General features: G+C 42.1%; 1 protein-coding gene across 2 annotated transcripts in view; it reads left to right on the forward strand.

Moving 5' to 3' along the window:
* Positions 1-406: 406 nt before the first annotated feature.
* Positions 407-21729, forward strand: part of UBE2Q2 (ubiquitin conjugating enzyme E2 Q2) — a 47752-nt gene continuing 26429 nt past the window's right edge. The window contains exons 1-2 of one of the 2 annotated variants that reach the window (XM_030228284.2): positions 407-843; positions 16423-16527. In XM_030228284.2, coding sequence (XP_030084144.1) covers positions 658-843; positions 16423-16527 — 291 coding nt within the window. In that variant the 5' untranslated portion in view covers positions 407-657. The remainder of the gene's footprint in view (positions 844-16422; positions 16528-21729) is intronic. The other variant, XM_050978390.1, reaches the window with a different exon arrangement.

Genomic DNA, 21729 nt, shown 5'->3' on the forward strand with positions numbered 1-21729 from the left:
CTTAAGTCGACTGACCCCCGAGGAGTACTGAAGGACTGACGGAACTCTGAGACGACAAGTGCAAATCAAATGCTGCAGATTTTTCTCAGCCAAACAGAAGTGCGGTGAGGAAGAAATACCGCGTGCCCTTCCGCAGGGCTGAGCGGTGGGAGAGGAGGAGCAGCAGGGGCGAGGGGTTCCTGCGGTTCGGCAGAGGGACCGGAGGGCTGCGAGCCGGGGGCAGGAGGCAGTGCCCGGGCAGGGCCGGAGCGGGCGGGCAGCGCCAGCAGGTGCTGTGGGTCAGCCCTGTCGGGCCAGGGGGGCCGGGCGGCGGCCCCGGGGGAGGAGTGGGGCGCGGGCCGGCCCCGGTGCGCGTGTCCCGGGCGCGGGGCCGGGCTAGAGGGAGGAGGGCAGGGCGAGGGCGGGGCGGTTAGCGCGGCTGGCCCGGCCCGCCAGGAGGAAGGGAAGGGAAGGGGAGCGGGCTGCGCTGTTGCCCTTTTAAGCGAGCGAGCGGGCGCCGGAGGCCGGTACAAAGGGAGCTCTGCTGTGCCCCGCCGGCTGGGGCTGCCCCGGCCCCGCCATCTTCCGCCCTGCAGGCGCGGCCGGGGCCAGGGTCGGGCCGGCTGAGTCGGAGGGAGGCGGCGGCAGCGCAGGCCCGGGCCCGGAGATGAGGCCAGGATGTCGGTGTCAGGGCTCAAGGCCGAGCTGAAGTTCCTCGAGTCCATCTTCGACAAGGACCACGAGCGCTTCCGCATCGTCTCCTGGAAGCTGGACGAGCTCCACTGCCAGTTTGTGCTCCTGCCGCCGCCGCCGAGCTCCAGCCCGCAGCCGCCGCCGCCGCTCACCATCCACTGCAACATCACGGTGCGGGGGCCGCGCGGGGCGGGGAGGGCCGGGCACGGCCCGCCCTCGCCATTGTCCGCGGGGCGCGGGGAGGGGGCGCAGCCCCGCCGGGGTGACTCAGCGGGGGGGGGGGCGCTCCTCAGGGGCGCCGGGCGCCCTCCCCGCTGCCACCATAACAAAAATTACAGGGGCGGGCGGCCCCGGCCTCTCCTCTTGCGTGGCGGGGGCTCCTCCGGGGGACCCGGGTACGGGGAAAGGACGCGGCCCGGGGCCGGGAACCGCGAGCCGGAACAAAGGGCGGCCGGGCCCGGGGCAGGGGACACCGAGCCCCGGGGCTAGGCGGGGGGAGCAGAGGGGTCCCGCTGCCCGGCCTGGCCCTGCGGCGGCTCGCGGGTCGCCGGTAGCGCCGTGCGCGGAGCCCGGAGCAGGCGGCGGGCGGGCGCTTTACCGAGTGCGCCACACGGCCGCGGCCTGGGGCGGGCCTGGCCTCCCCCGCGGGGCAGCCCAAGGCGGCCGCAGCCACGGGAAACTTGTCGGTGTCGCCGTCGTGGCGGGGTAAGGCAGAGCCCTGCTCTGTCGCCGAAGGGCTGTTTTATCATAACAGTGCGTTTAAACTTGTCAGGGCTGCGAGCAGCCGTGTCCGAGCTGAGGGTCTGCTGCTTGCCCAGGGCTTTGAAGGTTTTCCTTTCTGTGGGCTTTTTTCCCCTTAAATTCGTTTGGCTTAATATTTTTTATATGAGTGGAAGAGAAGCTGAATAAAACGTTCAGTGTTGTGTGACGTGGTAACAATCCTCTGGTTCTTGAGAAGTTTAAGGCCTAAACTTGCCGAAGGATCTGAATATATTGGCATCTATGACTCACGTACAGGAGAGTGCTGGAGGTTCATTTTTGTTGGGTTGGTTGCAGTTCTAGGTGAATTGAAATACCTTATCAAGATTCAACTGAACCGTTACATATTGAAACACTTCGGGTGAAATAATACATTTGTGTTTAAGGAAGGCAAATTCTACTGCCTTTTTTGTCTTTGTATAAAAGTTTTAAACACCATGGTGGTCAAAACATTCATGTAAAAGCGAATGTTTTAGTACTGAGAGACGAAAATGTGTGTGCAAACCAGGCAAGTCTAATAACTATTATGACCAGATTCTCACTTGCCTTAAAGTAACTTTATTAAATTAAAGGCAAATTGTTAAGTGGATCTTTCAGTTTTCACAGTTAACTGTTGTGGAAAGTTACTTCTGTGGTCATGGGACAGGTCTTTGTTTTACTGGGTACTTGTAAGACGTAAGATTCTGGGGTTTTATGGTAAAATAAACAGGCGTTGGTGTTCTTGTTTCCAGACATGACCCATCAGATAATGAATTGTGTGACTTCCTATAAATACTTTTATATTCAGTAGAGAGTGTTCCATTGCAGAGAAATTTGGCTTTTTGTTTCCACACAACATGCTCTTTTTCATAAGTCTTGCTCTAAACAATAAAATAAAAGATCTGACGATTGTGCACCCTTATTTGCCAGCTGAATTTGATGAGTTATTTCTTCTTTGTCAAGTCACAGCTACCAGGTAAGCCAGCAGTAAGAGCTGAAGTTGTTGTGCTCGGGATTTGTGCTGTGGTGTTTATCTGCTTTTGGGACTGCTTTGATTGCAGTTAGTTCTGATAGTAATTCTTACTGCAGAGAAATAACCCACCTTCGCTGTAGGCCTTTGGTTGAGGTGAGCAGGCAAGAAGCCACTTAGATCACTGTTGTCATATTTGTGTTAATGAGGAAACAGTGTCTGCAGTCTGCTGTTACAGTCACTTGTCCCAAAGGTCAGGAGCTCTTTCACATGCCATTAGACTTGTGGCATATCAACTTGCCAAAAGAACAGGAAAAGTGCTCTTTGAAACCTCAGAGATGAGACTTCTGCTTTGATGAAAGGCTGTGTCTGAGCTTCTTGAAAGTTATGTTTACAGTCGTCTGTGAGCAGCTTGGTGCTTTCTGATGTTGACTAATTTCTTGCTCTTCGAGGCAGGTGGCTACTTTCCCCATCTGTTAAAAATAAATGGGATAGGGCAACTTGAGATATAGACGTGGCTCCCTTGAAACAAATGGGCAGCAGGTGATAGAGGTAAGAAGAGAAAGCTCATCTCTGGGCTTCCATCCTAGTTCTTTGACATACATTTTAGAACTCTTAAGTGTCACAAAAGTGATTTTTTTTTTCCTCCCCCTTCCCACTGAATGGAGTCCCTTTGCCCTGGCTCCTGATTGCCACCAGATGTTTTTGTGGGTACTGTAAACTAGAAGAGCCTGAGTCTTTTTTTACTGTGCTTCAGGGCTCTGCAGGTACTGAGGGAATAGGACTTCAAATAGCAGTAGTACCATGCAAAGACTGTTAAGGCTGTAAAGTTGTTGGTAAACATGTTTTTGGGCAGGTTCTCTACATCAGAAGCTGCTGTCTTAGTGTTTTGGATTTGCAGAGCAAATATGCAATTTTAACTGTTTGCTTCTTCTAGCCAGTTTAGCCCCTATGATACTGATCCAGCCAGGGTATTTCCTTTACTCAGCAGAAACACCCAGTGGGTTGTGTCTGGATGTTCAAGAATCCTGTTAAGGGGGCAGAGTAAGCACAGAGCTCAATCACCACTTCTTCTCTTTCTGGTTCTGTTAGGCTACCTCAATAGTTTACATAAAATGACAGCTGTCTAGCAGCGTGTAGAGCTGCTGAGGTTATGGGATGGAGAAATATCTGGTAGAGAAGGAAGCTTTCAGTAGCTAAGAAGTGATCTGATAACTAAGTTGCCTCTGAAATTCCCAACAAATCTTTTTTTCTCTCCAGCCTAGAGGGAAGAGGAAATATTCCTCTGGAGATGTGAGAGAGCATATATGCTTAGGAACTGTGTAGGTCTCCACAAGTTTTCTAGACTAAAATTTCGAGTTTGAGAAGTCTGCCACTGGCATTTCTCACTGAGATGATTTGCTGATTTTCTCTGTAGTATACGTTTGTAGAACTATTAAAGTTCAGTATTGACTATGGTATCTCAGGGACACTGTACCTGTGACACTGAACACTGCTAGAAATTAAAGCAAGATACATTTTATTTGATAGCTCCTCTGTTTACAGAGTGGCAGCCAAACTTTGTCCAAGTCTGTCCTTCACTATTTCTGGTAGTGACCTGTATTAGAGCTTACATGGGTAATCAGATTATTTTAACAGAGGCACTTAAGGGTGGAGTCATCCCTGTCAGAAATATTGCTGCTTATTCCTGAGAACTGTCCAATAATTTAACTTTCTCAGGCTGTGTACTTTCACATTCCCATTTTGCTATGCCAACAGCAGTGTCTCCATTTGGAGTTTTATTTCTATTTTCCTCAGGTTTCCATTTTAGTTAACAGCACTATTCCAGTTGATCAAGTTCAATAAACCTTGTCCTGTTCCTCATGTGTTTTCAAATAGTATCATGCCTATGGCCTTACTTAGAGGAGTGTGTTTATTGATCATGACTTTAGGTAAGTATCCTTCAATACAATCTCTGGCTTCAGTTTGGTACCTTATCAGACTAAGGTCATAGAATTGCAAAGGGTGTGTTAGAATTCTACACAGAAGTATTTTCCTTGTTATTTCAAGGAAAAGGACTAGTTTGGATTGCTGTAAAACATTTTGCATTTTTTGTCATCTCTTCAAAGAGAAACTGGATATTAATATCTCTCCACCCGTATGCAAAATTCCTGTTGAAATTCTGTATCCTCAAGTGACCCTTGCAGGTAGAATGGGGGTTTGTGCCAATTCCATGTGGGAGCAGCTTTGCCCTAAACGGATCCAGGGTTGTGATGTGCAGTGGTATCCTTCATACTTCAGCAATTCAGTTCAGGTGATGTGGCTGACTCAGTAAACTCCTGCTTCTCTGTTGGAAAGAAGCATCTTCTGCTTCTGCTGAAAAATACCCTGCTGCTAAATCAGAGTTAGAAGCTGCTATGAAAGACTTGAAAAGGTTGCTGCCTACAGATAACTGCAATTGATGGGAGAAGACTTTATTTTCCCTTAAAACCAGAATGGATGAAAAGATATTTCCTGTGAAGCTTTTGACAAGTTAGATGTATAACAGAGAGTGAGTGTATTGGAACCTGGGACAGTTCTTCAAAGATGTAGGATTTTCATATTGAACTTGCTCCCAGCTATTGCCTCGACAGCTGGTAACCTTTTTAACGGGTTATTTATTTGTACACAGAAGTAACAACATAATGAAGGAAGCACTCTGTTCCAACCATGGATTTTTGGGGTTTTTTTGTCTTTTTGTTTTTTTTTTTTTGGACATCATTAGCCATTCTGTAGTGAGGCTGAGACTTTGTCTCGCAGCGTATGGATGTCAGGACTGTATAAAAGCTTACATGGCTTTATCTTGATAACATGTACTTTTTAGCTAGGGTTAGATATACTTGCTGATTTTTAAAAAGCGCTCATGCAACTATTATCAAACATAACATGCAATAGAAATTGACCAGGCTTAGTATTATTTTATTTAGCAGACCAAAATTGAGCTAACAACAAAATTATAACTGTAATTGGAAAAAATATCGAAAAAAGGAGTAGGAGGAATCTTTTTTTTTTTGTCTGGAAGGCAAGACCTTTCTGATGCCACAGTCTGGTTGTGTGGTGTGTGAAAGGCTGTAACCAGTACTTCAGGACTTAAAAGATGGTTTTCCCTTACAAGGTATGAAGTATTCCTAAAATATCTTAGAAAGCTGCAGTAGTGGGCTTCAAATAGAAATGCTGGCATATGTTGAGGTCTCAATGCACAGTAAATTGTGCTCAGTTCCAGTGGGTTGCTCATGTGAGTTGATGACAGTAACCTCGGAACTGGGATTGTGGTCCTTGAAAGAGCTCTCTGTGCACTTTGATAATTTAAGAAGTTTTGTTGAAAGAATTACATTCTTTTCACTCAACATCCTTCCTCCTGCGAGCTGTTCAGGAGGTTTTGTCTATTGGTGCCTTGATATCCTCAACACCTATTGAAAATTGGAAATTTTAGTAAGAACGAAGTGTGATGGTAATAGTGCTGTTTCTTGCAGACCAGCAGAGGCTATGTGCCTTGTGAGGTGGTTGAAATTGAGTTTGCTGCATTAAGGACCTGGCTGGCATGTAAAAATTCTTAGAGTTCTTGTTGATCTGGACTATTTCCCAGTCTGATTTAGCTGCACAAACATCTGTCCCATCACAGCATGAGCACAGCGCTGAGTGGGAGCTGCTGCATCCAGCAGTGCTGGCAGAGCTGCTGGCAGAGCCCAGGGTGGCACTTGGGACTGACCTCTCCTGGGTGCAGTGCCTGGGGTGGCACCAGTGCCTGTGTTCTTTCAGTGACAGCTGGACCAGACTTCACTGCAAGGTGTTTGTTTACTTGAAGAATCTGACTCTTTCCTGGAGACTGCAAGATACAGAAATGGAGACAGTTCTCTAAATAGCATTATTTTTAGAAAAGAAAAAGAGGAGGTAAAATTTCTTGATAGGAACAAATGTTTGTAGAAGTTGATTAACAGAAATTACTGGTATTTTAGTTATGCCTCAGCGTGGACTGTTGTTCAGACTGTCAGGTTGTTTGCCTTTATGAAGTTTTGAAAGGTTGTAAATGCCTGAATTCTTGGCTGGAGTATTAGAGGGTTTTTTTCCCTTTAGATGGTAATATCCCTTTTTAAGAGATATGATAATTGATGATTTAGTATGTGTTCTACTGTATTTCTTCAGCTACAAGCTATGTAGGAGAAGAAAAAATGACCTTTCACCAGCTCCTAGAAGACAACTGGAAAATTAAATGACTGATTAAAGGAAGAAGATGCTATTTAGCATTTAGCTCTTCCATCAGTCTGCCTCTATGTAGTACACTTGAAACCAGTATGATCACAGTAGTTCTCAGTTGATCTCTGGTGGAATCAAGCATACCAGTATGTCTTACTTACGTCTTGTGTCCAGCTGTAATCTCTAAGCATGGTATAAAAATAATGACCTTACATGTGGGGATTTTTTTCTTTATCTCTTGCTTACAAAACATCTTGGTGTACTAAATGCTGTAAAACAGCTAATAGATGATTTCTGAAGGTTTAGTATGAACTGTATTCTCCTTTCTCTCAGACCTTACAATCTTTTGTCCCCTTGAAGCAAAAGAATTCAGTGCAGTTGGAGATCTTGCAGTAGCTTCTTCAGTGTGTGTTCAGGAGGGCAGGAGCATAAGCTCTGTTAGAACTTGTATAGTGGCATTAGAAAAAAAATCAAAGCGTTCCTGAGCAGTGGTGTTCAAGATACCACAGGCTTCCTTGAATTTTTGAAGCAGGAAATAACTGTGGTAAGAGTTGTGGCATTAAATTTATTAATGGTAAATGCTGGTTAAACTCCATGGTACTGAAATTTTGCATGTGGGGGACAAAGTTCCATCCAAGTGGCTGTAATCTGAAGGCCTGTCACTAAGCAGCATCAGGGTAGCTGTGTACATATTATGTGAGGGGACAGCTGGGGAGGCTGGTGAGTGGTGGCTGGAATGCTCTCGGGGTAAGGAGCAGGAGGACCTCTCTCAGCCATGGGTAAGAATAAAAAATTCTTCTGCCTGCAGGTGTGTCTGGAGTACAGCAAGTTTGCGAAGGGAAAAGGTGGAAAAGAGAAGATTGCTCTCAGAAAGGGGAAGGGGCTCAGATAGAAGGTGATGCTGTGTGGTTTGAACACTTGAAAGATGTAAATTCCTGAAGTTAGAAGAAGAGGAAGCCGGGATCTTTTGGGTGACCACAGAGGTGATATCAGAATTTGCATACTGTGATAAGGTGAGGGCAGGTCTGCAAGAAAACTTTCTGGAGTTAAGCTGGTGAGAGAGGGATGTGTCACAACTTAGTTATAACCAGTTCTTCTGTTCTAGCCATACTAGAAGCCATTTCTTGTTAGTCTGGCTTTGTGACAACCATGTTGATGATAACTGGCCTGTATAGTTGCAGAAGTAGGTAATTAATACCTCTCGATGATTAGAATGTGTTAATAATTTGTTTCATGTAACTAGACTTCCTGCAGGAATTTGGATACGTCAGGTTCTGTACTGCACTGCTAGTGAAGAGTTTTGCAGAATCAGATTTACAAAATACTTTCTCTTGAGCCCATGTGTGTATCTGCTCTTAGGTAAAGCATTGCCAGCTTGAATGTGTGTTCAATGTGTGCCTTAAAGAGAACCTTGTGTCAGAGGGCTCCCAGACAAGCAGCCTCTGACAACTGACAGGCTAAGGGTATGAGCACACAGTGGGGTTTTGTGTGTGAGGAGCAGGATAGCTTGATCCTGCTGCTGTGAGGTGCTGTAATAAACACCTGGCCATAGTCTCTGGTCTACAGACATGTTCCCAGTAAGCAAGTCACTTAGTCTTCAACAGTGCTGTGTGCTTCGCTCAGTTTTGAGTGTGGAGGATGTTTAACTTTGTTGCTGTTAACATTGGCAGAGCAGTGTTCCTTAACTCCCTTAGGCTGGCCCTCCCTGACAGTGTACATATTCAGAAGCTGCTTGCTTCTCGAGAGCAACTGACTTGCTATGCTGTTAATGCAATCCTGTAGTGTTGAGTTGTGTTTGAGCAGCAGTTCAGTAACATTTGGTGGATTTTTAGTTTGGGTCTGGACAAAAGTGTTGGGAGTGTTTGGTTTTTTCCCTGTGAATTTCCTTGAGTGGAGAGATTACATGCTGCATTAGGATGATGTGGAGAGTAAAATGCTGCTTCACAGTGATAAACAGTAACTGTCTTTTGTCAGAAAAGTGCCTTTTTTTTTTTCTTTTATGCTCCAAATTGGTCTTTTAATTCTGTGTATTTTTTGTTCCACTGGACAAGTAGCCTCCTGCCTTTTGCTTGGTATGGAGCGAGAATGAGGTTGTGGCAGCTGATAAGAGAATCTGATAAACCTGTTTTTTCCAGGGTTATGTGCAATTTCATGCATGGGAATTGGCTGTTGAGACATTTTTCATAGATTAAATAACTTGAAGAACTGGACATAAAAACTTGACCACAAGAAATGTAAGAATTATAATGCTACATTTGCATTCATGTTTGTGACCATTTGAAGTGATGTTCTGTGCCTTTTCTACTTTGGTTGTGGATGTTTTGGCTTCTTATCAGGTAGTGATGTTTTGAGCAGTGAGACGTGTGTGTACCTGGACAGAGATATGGAAGTAAAACACAGGTATCTTAGATTATTCCACCAACTCTGAAGTTACCTCTTGTATGTGTCTGTTTAAAAGCAGCACTTGCTGAAGTTTTCACAATTTTTTTTTCCCCTCAAAGTTTTATTTTCTGTCTTGGGTGTATAAAAAAATTTACGAAGTTGAAGATTGCTTAATAATTTCAAGATGATTCTGTGAGCTTGGGTTGAACTGGAAATTGGTGCGATGAAGAAGTAGATTACAACTGCTTGGATTTTGGAATAATTTGTACACAAGTGAATTGCCATTGAAATACTCTCCCTTTTGATACTTCCTTAGTTCTGTGGTGGTTGTCAGTGACGATTGGCACTTAGAGATGCTGCTGAATCTGTATATTGCAAAAGGTGTTCCATGATCTAAATCAGTTGGTTCAGATCCATGCTGTGGTCCCTGTTCTCTCGTGTGGAAGGTGGCTGCAGAAGGTGCAGTGTCAGAGCAGCCCACGTGTGCCTGTGACACCTGATGTGACAGCAGGGCAGTGCCTTTCCTCTCAGAGGGGATCTCCAAAACCATTCTGTCTACTCACAACGAACATTTCCCCCTGGTTACTTTTGTGGTAGCTTTATGCAGTCAGTGGAACTTGTCTGTACAGAGAACTGTATTTTTGTTTGGGACAATTTGTGCTTGCAGAGTGAATCTTACTGGCATCTATAGAGTTGTGGTTTGTTATGGTCTTTCTGCTCTGTGAGGCACATACCTTTGACCCTCCCATCTCTAGCATGGCTGTGTTTAATAACGTGAACAATTCTAGACCAAGGTCCTCTTCTACACTTGGCTCCTTCCCTGGAGAGTGTGTGGGAGAAGCCAGCTGTGACCCCATCAGTTGTGTTGATTTAATGCGCTCCTGAAGGTATTGGCTTCTGCAGCACTCAGCGTATTAGCAGAACTGACATAGAACAGGATTAGGGGATTCTTTCACCTTCTTCCTGCAAAGGTGCAGGGTGATTAAGCTCTTGCAGTCCCAGGGATCCTACCAAAGGATGATGCTTCACCTGGGACTGTCGTGTATAGGCTGTAGCTGTCAATGCAGCCATTAAATTCGAGAGTAGAATTGCAGTAATTTTGTATGTTGTAGAGAGAGATGTGTATTTCAGACAGCTGAACTTGGTGCTGTACCAAGTGCAGGATTTATAACAAGAGTTCTCACTGAACTGAGGCTGTCAGGCTTTAGGGAGGATGGAAGAAAAGTAAAGCAATACAGGCTGGCTTTTGGGCAAGTGAATAGCATGTTATATGTGATTTTAAAATTCAAGGAAAAAAGCATGTTCCTCTTGTTTGGTAGTGATGTTTAAAGTATGCTTTGCTTCCTTGCTACCACAAATACTAAATTTCATTTTAAACCCTCCATTGCAAACACTTTTCTTATCTTTTAGAACTCAGGGTCACTGACATATTAGATTCTTTTAAGAAATTACAAGTTTTGCATATCTAAAAGTGCAAATGTTAGAGTATTGTAGTGTTCAATGACTTGATCTACACAGCACAGCAAATGTTGGTGTCTGAATGTTCAAAAATAAAAGTTTGGGGGGTTTAAGTAACAGATTTCTGGGAAATAGTTTGGATTACTTTCAATGAAAGTGATTCTTCATGCTTTCTTCTTTCTTAATTATTATAAAGGATTGGTTGAGAGGGCAGATGACAATCTGCTGGCTTTTAAAGATCCTTAAGCCTGTGGATTTCTCTGGCACTCGAGCTGCTAGTGGTAGAAAATTCTTGTTGCTTCTTAAGCTGCCTTTGGAAAATTTGGCCTCTAATAATGGGAAACAATCTGTCAGTTGTGTAATCAGAACTAATGCTGTTTTAAGTAGCTGTAAGTACTAGTGGTTTATGGTCACCAAGCTAGACTTTAGCTTTAAGAATATCTTCCAAAATCCTGATATATTTGTTAATATTAACTCTGGGTTTTTTCCTCTAAAGGCAGCTTGATACAGGCGGAAGAATAAGTGGTGAATAATTGACTAACAGTTGCAAATAACGTGTACTAAAGTGTACCTAATTGTTGTTTATTCTTCAGTATTTATTGAATGTTCGTGTAGGATGTATATATTACCTTTAATAAAGATCTGCTTCTGCTGTTTAATTAAATAGACAAAGTTGGAAAGCCATCTGTGATTTGAAATCAATTATTTGGCACGTGTTTATAGGTGCAAATGTATTCACCTTGAGAAGATTGTATTAGGCCTCTGAGATGTCTTGTTCCATTAGGATTTATTTCATTACCAAGATTTGGGTGAGCAAGAATAGTCTCTTTCCAGCCTTCTGTAAATATTTAAGCTGGTTAAAAGACCTGTTTTTTTGTAAGTAAAGGAGGGTGAAGAAAAATTTTGGGACTGAGAAAATGAATATTAGAAGGACTGTAAGGAAAATTACTTAAGTTTTGGTTGTATCTGGTATGAAAAGAATAGAGCTAGGTTCTGTCCATGATGGGGATTTTGCGAAAACTAACAAGCAGAAAAGAAACAAAACTGGTTGATACTTATTCAGACAGTATGCTAAGGATTTTTAAAAGAAACCACCCCCACACTTTTTCCATCTAGTGTGATTGGGAAATTAAAGAAAATTAAGAGCTGTCACCAGGTCATAGTGATTTTAAATCATGATGCAGTAGCCATGTGTTTAAATGTGTGTTCTTACCATGTAACTGTGATAAAATGGCTCAGTTGTGTACAAGGAGAGATGATTACTCTTTTGCCTTGTAGCAAACTGCAAGTACAGGTTGTTCTAATGTTAAGACTGAGAGCACGATGTTTTGTTTTGATTTAGCAACATCACAATTCTAAAAGTATTGTAGTAATTTAGAAATGTCTCATTTAAGTCTCTTACTGGTGTCAAAATTGTGTCACTGTAGCTTTAGAAAGCAGGCTGAAGATTATATAACATGGCAAGGAAACGGCCTTATTGTTAAGGATGAGAAAGCTTAGATGGGATATACTTAGACGACAGATCCTGCCCAGGAAAAGCTGTCTTAATGTGTGTGTTCCTGGAATCTTCTGTCACATATTGATGCTTTATTTTTTTTGTCCTTTGGTTAGCAAAATTATTAAATGTAAGCAGAGCTCTTACAGAGGATGTAATGGAGTGTCTGAACAGTGAGATCCTGTGTGTATTCTTCTGACACAGTGGTTTTTCCAAATTATTTTGATCAGTTTTGAAATTGTTCCCATGGCAGGAGTGCAGGGCTTTATTCCCTTTGTATTTTGTGTGTTTATTAGCAGGCTAAATTCTTTCACCACATTCTGTGGCAGAAGTGTTTGTGTCCACAAAGCTCCCAGTCTGTCCTGGTGCTGATACAAAGAGTCTCCAGAAGTGATGATGCCATGAATTGTAATTGTATCTGTGCTGCTGTAAACATCCTGCCTTTGTCCTGCCGTGCAGGGAGGTGTGATGTCACTGCTGTCCTGTCACTGCTGTGCCCATGGCCCTGCCTGGGCAGCGAGCCCTGCCTTCGCTTGTGGAGAGCAGCAAAAAAGCAGCTGTTACATAAAACACCTCCAGTGCTGGATATGGGGAGAGCTCTGCAGCTGAGAGAGGTTATGGAGACAAAATCACTGCATGGCAGCTCTCTAGTGAAAGACCCACAGTAATGGGGCTTTTTAGCCACTGACAATTAATAGTAAAATAACTGCTATTTTAGGGTTCCTCTCATGAAATGTCTTTGCGAAGCCTGTGTTCCTTACATGGCACAACAGCTCAAACCCACCTCTTATCTCTGTAGCATGCAGATACCGAAAAAAAAGCTGACTTAATTCTCTCAACAGAATTAGCTCATGCGAAGTTCAGTTGTTTGACCTTACAAGCCACAAGCTTAGCTGTAAGTTGCCTGCTGTGGTTATTACAAACTCATGAGTCTTTTTATATCTCAAGTTTGGAATGTTTGAAGTTTATGTGTGAATTCTGTATTTCAAAATATAGTGACTCATATCTGTGTGGAAATCAGCTGTTCCAAAAATATGGATTACTTACAGATCTAAAGAAACTTAATTCCATTTATATTTTTAAATTAAATGAATATATTTATTGGTAAGTGTGAATAATCAAGTGTTGCAACAAAACAGAGGTTTAATTGAATTTGTATTTTAATATTAATCATCTGTTGTGAAAAAGTTGGAATGTGCAATTAAGTAATCATATGCCAGAAATCTAAAACTTGAAATATTTTCTGATACAGCTGAGTAAATGTGCTTCCATTGTTAAAGAAGAGCCTTTCTGAGAAGTGCACTCTTTCATTCATGTTTCAAAAGCTAGATCAGACTAAAAATGTGAGTGGTTAATAATTTTTAGGCCATAGTCATTCATGTGTGCTATACACTAATAATGCAGGCAGTATCGAGTCCTTGTAGGTTTTCTCACCGGGGGGGGGGGGGGGGCTTGTTTTCAGGGCACGAAATGGAGTGAGTGTAAACCATGAGTAAGAGCTGTCACTCAGAGCAGGAGGCAGCAGCATGTTCAAGTAGCCACTGCAGTTTGTTTAAACTCATAGTGGGATTGCTTGATCATCAGATCTGCTCTGCCAGTCGTGTCCCTGGCTGATGACAGACATGCTGCAAGTGTTTTGGAGGAGATACTGAGATAGGCCCCCAGACTGGAACAGATACTGGTTGCAATAAGGAGTGTCCTGCTGTGGGGTTGTTCCTTAAATTCTTCAGGGGGAGAAATAAAACTGTCAGAAAAAAGGAACATAGGGAAGAGTTGAGTTCCACTTTCTAAGCAGTCTTCAGATTCCAGTTATAGTTTAGGAGAGAGGACTAGCAGGTGTTTGTCTTCTATAAATCTTTGCAATTAATAACATAATTTTAAAAATGCTTGATTTAAAAAAAAGGCAAAAATACCTGTTAGCAGAATGGTGCATGCATGCACAGTCCAAATGTGACCGCATGTGGAGAGTATTTTATTCTGTTGAGTCTGAGGATTTTAAAGAAATGGATGGCTCGGTGAATGTTGGAATGCATGTTGCTTGCTCTTTGTATTTCTTGATGGGAATGTTGTTGTAATCTAAGCTTATGGCAGCAGTGTTTATCCTACTGCCTTTCTCTTAACTTCATGAGCTGAACAGAGGAGTTTGGGTCTCAAGAGCAGCTGGGTGAAACAAGTATTCAGGCATTGGGGCCGCACTTAGCAGATTCCCTTGAGCTGTTCTCCCTGCACATCTGGATCAGTGTGCAGTGGGAAAGGCTTGAGGTGAGAAGGTTGCACCAGTGCAGAAGACTTCACAAGTAGGTTGCATATTATTAAAAATGAGTGAGATGTTGTCAGTACAAAACCTGAAATATCTTAAATGAAGTTTAGCTCCTAAAAATAACAGTTCAGAAACCCTGTGGCAATGGGGAATTCAGCCTTGTTTCTCTCACAGACCTAGTGGTTAATCTGTTAAGTGAAGCTGAGGAGAAGATACACTCTTGCGAAGCACTGGGTTATGTAAAGGAGGAAAGTGATTAAACCACGTTTGTAAGCCTGCCTTAGCTGTAAATCTTGGCAAGCTGGACTTTCCTGATAGGTCTTTGAGATGCTAGGCCTTAGTTAATCAAGAATAGATATTCAAAGGTCTCTGCTTTGTGGGAGAGCAGCACAAGGGAATCTGCTAAGTGTGACCCCACTGCCTGAATACTTGTTTCACTCAGCTGCTCCTGAGACCCAAAGTTCTCTGTCCAGCTCATGAAGTTAAGAGAAAGGCAGTCGGGTCAACACTGCTGCCATGAGTTTAGATTACACCAACATTCCCATCAAGAAATACAAAGAGCAAGCAAAGTATAGTATAGTGTGCTTTGAAGTGAATATGAAAGATGTCTTTTCATAAAGATACTGGGAATATCATGTATTCCTTTAAGGAATTTTAGCTGTGATTTATTAAAAAAATTATACATAAACTTAAGGGGATTGAACTTGTTAAAAAATAAGTTTATGCGGAGGCTTCAGTTTAGAGGTGGGATTTTAGACCTTGCTATCTAGAGCTTCTCTGGAGTATGGTGTCAGTCTGTTTTGACAAAGCTGATGCCCTTTAGTCATATGGCTTCGTGCATGGGGTTCAGCACTTCAGATAGAAAATCAGTTAGGAAATATCCTTTATTAAAAGCCAGTTCTGACATGCTTTCTTTATATTTTTTTCTCATTTTCAAACCTTGTCTGTTAACTGTTGAAGAATGAAGCATAATTTATTGTCCCTGGAATGAGAAAGATGGATTTTTTTTCCTTTTCAGCTGCAGTGAGGGAAATGAATGAAAATTCCCTCATTATTTTGTAAGACCTGAGGATACGAAGATAATATCTGGATGATAAAACTGAGGTTCAGCAATTTGTCCTCAGCTACTAAAATTTAATTGAAAGGGTGAGAAGTGGAGAATGCCTTAAATAACTAAAGCAAAACAAGTAAAATCCACACACATCAACATGAAGGGACAATTACTGTTGAGTGGGAAACTACATGGTATTTTCCATCCTCACAATCTTACCAAATCTGTGTGAGGAGAAAAATTCAGTTGGTTTTTAGAATGTCTGAGCAAGAGCCAAGGGCTTTCTGTTCACCTTTCTGTAGAAGGAGTCTGCCAAGCACCTTTGGGAGGGCTGCATGCTGGGGCACCCATGAGCAGCTGTGGGTCACATCTCTTCCATGGGTTCCATGTGCCCAAGCCATGGCTTGTTGGGGAAAATGGAGCACACTTGTAATCCTGTGAACTTGTTTGGTGTCACCTGGCACCTGCCTGCCAGCTGTGGGACTCTGGATGGAATGGAGTTGTGCTGTGAGCTCTCCTTGATTCAGGGTATTGCATGAGAGATCTTCAGCAGTGGAACGTCCTCAATGAGCCTTGATGGTGCAAAGATAAAATGGCACATTTTATCTGTCATTAAACTCTGATCTACCAGCTAAACTGTCCTCCAGGGTAGGACATTTAAGGTGCATTGCTTCTGGCTGAGGGTCGGTGCCTGAAGAGTTTCAATAATCCTGTTTGAGGAGGAAATCTAAAGACACCAACTTTTATCACTTTCACAGCTTTTCTTTGCAGGAAGCTGTGTTTTTATGAAAAATCAGCATCAGTTTTATTCTTTGACATGTACTACTTGTGATTCCATTTTTTGCTAATTATCACCCATACCACATCTTAAATTTCTCCCTCCTGCCCTACCTGCCCCCAAGGTTTTAAGCATTTCAACACTGTTTCCTATGTATATCCATCATCTGAGAGACAAAAATAGGTTGAAATACTAGAAGAACCAGTTGGCTGGATTTCTTTCAATTTCTTTTGCATTAGCTAAAAATGTGGTGTTAAAAGCTTCTGTGTTACCTGACATAGAGTAAGATTAAAGGTGATATTAACACTGTGTTATGAAATTTTGGGGGTAAATGATTTTTAAAGCTTTGAGATTTTTTGCTCATTTGTTGGGTCTTGTGTTTTGTTTTTTTGTTTTTTTTTAACAGGAATCTTACCCCTCTTCATCACCAATATGGTTTGTAGAATCAGATGACCCAAACCTGACTTCAGTCTTAGAGCGTTTAGAAGATATTAAGAAGAGCAATACTCTGGTGAGTGAAGTATTTTGGTTACTTTTGACATTTACTTGGGGTTATGTGCTTACTTGACTTTGTCACATTAACAGGCAGGTCAGCTAGTTCAGTTTTAGGGTTATTTGGGGGATTTTATAAACACAGCTTTCTCTTCCAAAAAAACTTAAGAGCCAAAAGTAATCCAAAAGATTTGAGGCAAGAAGGAAAAGATAACTTCTTCTAGAGAGTAAGCTTTTAAAGTAAGGTTTCAGCCCCAGTAATTAGTGTGATGTTTTCTGAAAATAATTAAAACAGTGAAGTGGATGAAAATGTTTAAAACGGCTGAATAAGACAGCTGTTGTAGAGTTTTCTTTGCACGGAAATCAATTGCAGAAGCAAAACTTTGTACTCTTGAGAGTGTATATTCTCCAAACCATGTCTCTAATAGCAAGAATTCTTGGTTTCTTTAATCCTTTCCTTCTTTCAAAGGAAACTTGACCTGATAGCTTCTGGTTCATCAGAATGTTCCTTAGGTACTGATTCATTTAAGCAGTGTTGCGACTTTGGACAATTGTTACTTAAATCTTTTTCTACAAATTCTGATGGCTATTTTGTATTTCAGAAAACTCTCAGGCATTGTATCTTACTTAAATACCCTTTCATGTAGCAATGGGAGCTCAGGGGAAAGGCACATGAATATAAAAATTAATCTCCTAGTCTCCGTAGGAAACTGTCCTTGAATAGTGCTTGGAAATAAATTTCAGTACAAATGCAGTTTGTACCTCAAAAAGGAGCATTGCAGCATACTGACAAACTCAGGTGATCTTTATTAATAGATGATATTAACATTTTGTGTTTATTTTGGTGGACTTGAATGCAATACGTACTAAACAAATCAGAATATTGCTTATTGCATGGATGATGTGCTTAGTATTTGTCTGGTTTGGGAAAAATTGGGAATGTTCTTCCTGCAGAAAACCCACTACTTGTTATGTTTCCTGGGATAATGTTCATCTAGGATACCCAGCCTTATGTAAGAATGTACAAGTGTCTTTTTCTGAAGATAGTTTGCATCTGAAGATAGGTTGTTCATTGCAGCAAAAATAATTAGGAAACTAATAAAAGTGAGTCTTTGTGGGCCTTGCCATAATTAAAAACAATTGTAAAGGGGCATTAGGGCTTTCATGCATTTTGTTGGATCTGATTGCATAACATGTACATCCCTGTATTTTCTACTTCAACCTGTGATTTGACTGAACTACATTCAGAAGAATATTACAAATCTTAGTCTTTAAGCTTTACCTGGAAAGGGGCAGTAGCAGAAAATCTGGCCAAATGAGCTTTTTGCTTAAAGACACTTTTCAGAAGATTGTGCAGCTTGAAGCTGGTGTGGCTGATAGTCAGCCTAAAGGTTCTGAACAAGGTATTTCCTGAGTGCAACTGCCTGCCAGAGGCTGGAAAGCTTTGTTGTAAACATGCATGGGACTTGCTGTGCTGAATTGCATATGCACACGGACTGCTTATGTAGCTGGTAAGAAAACAGCTTCTGCTATCAAGATTGTACTTGCCCATGTAAAAAAGCTGCTGGGTTGATGTAATAGACACCTGTGATGGCCCAGTGGTTTCTCAGGAACCCGCCCTGCTTTGTGCCATGCCCAGGTGAAGGCAGATGGGAGTGGTTGAGGAGACAAACACTTGCGCTACAAAATCTGATTACTTTTTTTGCTCCAAAGACATTGCTTGTGACTTTTTACTTGGTTTTTTTTCCTCCCTACAACTCTTCCCCATAGAACTCCCTCCCTTTCAATAGTGTGGAGCACTCACACAGACTTTTTGCAGGAAAGTAGGAAGGGATAGGGGAGTACAAATCTAAAGGCTTCTAATTTATCACAGTCTCATGAAAATTCACTTTGTTTAATTTAGAATAATCTAAAATGTTTCAAACTAGCTTTCATTTAATTTACTGCAGGTAAATGGTCATTAGTGCCATATTGCTCTAAACTCAGAGTTGCTGGAGCAGTCAAATTTTGACTGGAAGAAGGCATAGGACTCTTCCAGGAGCTCAGCTGTGCTAAAAGCAGTGCTAGCATATGTACCCTGGTTTAGCCTTTGGTGTTCTACTGCTCTTTCTACCTGCTTTGTAACATGGGACAGGTGTCAGCTGTTGGGAAACTGAGGAAAATGCTCTTCAGGCATAAATGTTTGACATGTGGAAGCCTTGTAATTTGACATGGTAACTCAAAAACTGGTTTATGATATTGAAATGTGTTTCCTGGAAAATCATCTGTGAGTCTGAAACTGTGTTAGTTACCTTGCACCAGCATGTTGCTTTTAGTATGAAAATTCGTCAAAACATTTTTAAATGTTGAAAGATTATTAAGAATGTGATCAGCATGGATATCATCAGGTTTGGACAGCTTAGCTGCTTGATTGTCAATGTTGGACAAGTTTCAGTCAGCAGATGCAGAGGCTGCAGAGTTCTTTCAGCCCCTAGTGTCTCCTGAATTTCCTTCTGAAAATCAACCATGCTTTAGATTTCCTAAGTATGAAACTGCCATCTGCCTTCTAGTGGCTGTGCTATGCAAAAGGGAAATCTTACTGTGATTTCCCTTGTTCTGTTTAATATGATGGAAGTTAGATGATTTGAGTCTGAAGCCTCAAACCTTATTTCATGAGATGTTAAGTATAACTACACTATTTGGAGGTTTGCTTTTTGAGCATACGGAAATGGGCTGAAATTCAGAGGTAGCTTTAATTCTCACACTCTAGACCTTAAATTTGCATGAAAGATGTCAAAAGTAAGTACACAATTCCTGGCATAAATATGTTTACAGCTTGGGTAAGCTGCTGTCTTGAAATACACTGCTTCTGTGCTAATATTTTAGATTAAGTCCCACATGGAGGCATTTCAGGGAAGAATGTCGTCTCTTGCAAACTCCCAGTTTGGCATCAGCTATTTCTGCAGTGGGAGTCAAAGAGACAAAATGCAGGAATCAGTTTTGCTTTAGTCTGAAACTGCCCGAGGCTGCTGAGTGTGGGCGAGGCCAGGCCAGGTACTGTCACTGGTACCTGATAGGCAAGTAGTGGCGGCACTCCAAGTGACAATTACTGCTTCCCTCTTTTTCCATTTGTATCCTTCAGCACTTTCTCAGTGGTAGGCAAAGATTTATGCATTTATTTTTATATAGATATTGTGGGTGTAGATGGAGACACACAGAATAATTAAGTCTTTCTATGCTTAAACTGTACTTCTTAAATTCATTTTTCTTTGTAATCAGGAAGCAGGGTGTTTCTTAGTGAGCCCAGCAGGATATTAATATCATCAAAGGTGTCCTAAAATTGTTACTGCTTTCATACTACATTAGGAAGATATCTTCATACATGAAAAAGCCTCCTAGTGTAGGCTGGGTTTCAGAGAAAATTGTTTTAAACGGGTTTCGGATGTGCAGGACATCAAGATAGGAAACAAAATTCCAAGAGGTATTTGAGTTCTAAATCAGCATTATGGTGTCCAAAAGAACCACCAACTTCTCAGAACTCCTGAAGCATTAAAAATTATAGAGGATGTGTATTCTAATGGTGTGATTTTTGTTATTTTGTTATTAATTATAATAATTATAACAACTTTAGAAATGTGTTGTGTGTGGTCACTTGAGGGTTTCCCTTCTGCATGCTGTTCACATCACTCCTTTGCCCTGTGGCTTAGGAGTTCTGGTTGCTGTTTACTTTGTGCTCTAGGCAGTTTGCATTCCAGGGGAACTACTGGTGTGCTGATAGCTCACTTTTCTTCAGTAGCCTCCAAGTGTGTGTGTTAAGCACTCATTTTACATTAGTCAAGCCTGTGAAATTACCCTGGAAATACACTTAAATTATTAGTAGATGACAGAAATCTGCTCTCCCTTTTGATAGTCTGTTCATGTACATACCAACACATACCAAATCATGCCAGGCCCTGTTTAGACAGTGACTGATCAGACGTGACTTTCAGCTCAAATTACCCTGGGATTTTTCATGCAGATGAGCAGAGGATAAGGGATAACAGTGATGGTGATCCATGGCAGAAAGATCAATGGTATTAAATTAATTCCTGTGGAGGAAAAAGGTAGCAATTAGGAAGAAGGGTGGAAGGGTTATACAGACAGGATCAGCTTCTTGCCCTGCCACCACCTTTGCAAATTGTAGACACTGCTTGCAAATAAAGCAGCTGATCTATAAAAATGAACTGCTGTATGAGCTGCTAACTAACCCTGCAATGTAGGATCCTGCCAAGGAAAGGGATCTCTGCTCTCAGCAGGTCTCTCCCTCCCCCTTCATGATGAAATGGTGCTTGTGTGCTGAAGCACACCAGAATTGATCTGCCACAAGCTGATAAGCTGTCACATAGTAGTGTGATCTGTGGTGCAGTGGAAATGAGAAGGTGAAGAGCTGCTGGAGGCCCTTGCCAGGCACAGGCTCAGCCCAGGCTGTGCCAGCACCTTGTTTTGAGAGTGCTCCTGTTCCTTGCTTGTGGTGCTGTGCTTGGAAGCAAGGGAAGCTTACACTGTGCTAGGTCCTGGCTGCAAAAGTCCCTTCTGAATTCCAGTTCAGCTGACAGGACTATTTGTGGGGAGGAGGGGGAGTGAAGCGAGCAGGGCAGGAAGCAGTTCTTAACTCTCCAGTCCTTATTGTTCCTCTTTCAAGGCACATCTAATACTGTATTCATCTGCTTTTCCAAGGGTGGTGCTAGTTAACCAGCCCAATGGTGGCACTCTTCCCTCACTGCTTAGATTTTTTTGTATTTATCTATTTTTGTATGTAGATTTATTTTTGTATGATTCACAGAAGATTTAAACAAATTATTGGCTCGGTGAGAAAAGTTACAGCTCTTGGAATTGTATGCTTTATGCTCCAGCTCTCCATGAGGCAATGTTTGTGCAGAGAAAATTTCTCAACAAAATGGATACTAGTCCAACTTTAAGCATCTTGCTCGTAGTGAAATTAATAGTTCTAAGACCTGTGGTTCTAGCTGGCAACTAACTTTTTGATTGATTAACCTGATTGCTGTCTGCTGAAAGATTTCATGATGTTATGGATACCTGAGAAGCTTCAAACAAGTGTAGAGTCTCCATGCTGATGAGAAATGTGATTGTTACAGAAGGGTTTTTGTCAAAACCTATCATGTCTCATGTATATACTCATAAGAAATGTGGTGCTGGTGCCCCAGTCCTTTAGGTGATATCTGCTTTATTTTTGAGTTAGGTT

Source organism: Serinus canaria, chromosome 10, assembly GCF_022539315.1.
Source record: "Serinus canaria isolate serCan28SL12 chromosome 10, serCan2020, whole genome shotgun sequence".
NCBI lineage: Eukaryota > Metazoa > Chordata > Aves > Passeriformes > Fringillidae > Serinus > Serinus canaria.